The 1,912-nt window shown below is 35.9% G+C and overlaps 1 protein-coding gene across 1 annotated transcript; it reads left to right on the top strand.

Annotated features, from left to right (window-relative positions):
• Window positions 1-4: 4 nt before the first annotated feature.
• On the top strand, window positions 5-829 carry LOC116860516 (olfactory receptor 4C46-like; the record flags this gene model as incomplete). The annotated part of the gene is made up of 1 exon (XM_032846566.1): window positions 5-829. A coding segment is annotated over one exon (825 nt), but the record flags the coding sequence as incomplete, so codon positions are not given.
• Between the last annotated feature and the right edge of the window lie 1,083 nt (window positions 830-1,912).

The following is a 1,912-nucleotide window of genomic DNA, read 5'->3' as shown; positions in this document are numbered from 1 at the left end:
CATCTCTGAGGTAGGAAATATACTCACCGTGGTCACTATCACTGCCAGCCCATTGTTGGGGTCTCCCATGTACTATTTCCTTGCCTATCTCTCTTTCATTGATGCCTGCTATTCTTCTGTTAATACCCCTAAACTGATCATAGATTCACTCCGTGAAAAGAAGACCACCACATTCAATGCATGTATAATACAAATCTTTGGGGAACATTTCTTTGGAGGTGCTGATATCATCCTACTTACTGTGATGGCCTATGACCGCTATGTGGCCATCTGCAAGCCATTGCACTACACGACCGTCATGAATCGGCATGTGTGTGGCCTGTTAATGGGAGTGGTGTGGGTGGGAGGCTTTCTTCATGGAGCCATACAGATCCTCTTTATCATCCCTTTACCTTTCTGTGGCCCTAATGTCATAGATCACTTTATGTGTGATCTGAACCCTTTGCTCAATCTTGCCTGCACTGATACCCACACTCTAGGGCTCTTTGTTGCTGCCAACAGTGGTTTTCTCTGTGTCTTCCTCTTCCTCCTCTTGATGGTCTCTTATGTGGTCATTCTGCATTCCCTAAGGAACCACAGCTTGGAGGCAAGGCGCAAAGCCCTCTCCACCTGTGTCTCCCACATCACAGTAGTTATCCTATTCTTTGTGCCTTGCATTTTTGTGTACATGAGACCTGTGACTACTTTATCTATTGATAAAGCAGTCTCAGTGTTCTACACTATGATAACGCCGATGTTAAACCCGTTAATCTATACCTTAAGAAATGATCAGATGAAAAACGCCATTAGGAAATTGTGCAGTAGAAAAGTTATTTCAAGTGAGAAATAAATATGCCTGGAGCTCAGAACTGATTCAATGAAAACAAAGGTCAAAAGGACATTTTGGAAGTTCTCAGAAAGGAATACCTACCAAATAAAGAGTAAATAAACTACTGTGAATGCTAACTTCTGAACTGAGTGGAGCAGAAATGTGTGCAAGAAAGAAAAAACTAACCATAGTTTTTCATATATATATATACACATATACACACATATATGTGTATATATATATATATATATATATGTGTATATATATATATACAGCATGTACTATAGGCATATATATATTCATTCACTATGAATTTTCACTATATATAAAATCTAACATATTTTATTAAGAATTCTGCTCATTGTTATATACCATAATTGATGATAACATGCCTCCTATAAAATTAGAGTCTAAAATGTCTATAGCATTGCAAAAGTGAGCCCTTTAACCTCTGAGGGGTAACTAAGATTACCCCAAGTTTCCAAATTCACTTGTAGACTTCACAGTCATATTGTATTGTTCATATTACCTGTCTTAGGCTGCTAACCAATTAGAAAGAATTATGACCCAAATTAATGAACATCTTATTATCTGAGAGGAATTTTTATTAAATAAAGTCACACTCCATAGAGTACTTGACTGTTTGTTAAAAATAGTTTCTACAAGTCAGCACAATGTCTCAGGCACAATAAATATTGAATGAGTGAATAATGGCATGAAGGAAGTTGAATAACATCAAGAAAATTTAGACCAAAGAAATAAGAGTGGGGACAAGGGACTTTCTTTCCTACTTTTATCTGATTCAGACTGAGATTTCTAGCAAGATCTCTTTGAGAAATGACAATTTTTTGAAGTCCTGATTAAATTATGTGCTTACAAAGACTGAAACTGAGATTCTCAATGAAGGAACAAATATCTTACATTGATATTTTCCCTGCTTTCAGCAAGATTTCATCATCATATGAATGCGAGCTCTTCGTGACATTTTTCTGTTAATTAGATTATTTCTAGGTAACATTTCATTATGAAAAGTTTTTAAAAATATGTAGTTCCATCTATACACAAAACAACTTCAGGAAAAATATATTCCATTTATATATCTCT

This window comes from Lontra canadensis, unplaced genomic scaffold (genome assembly GCF_010015895.1).
Source record: "Lontra canadensis isolate GAN:19392208 unplaced genomic scaffold, GSC_riverotter_1.0 scaffold176, whole genome shotgun sequence".
Lineage (NCBI taxonomy): Eukaryota > Metazoa > Chordata > Mammalia > Carnivora > Mustelidae > Lontra > Lontra canadensis.
The sequence above is the reverse complement of the archived record's forward strand: the minus strand, read 5'-3'. Positions and strand labels throughout refer to the sequence as shown.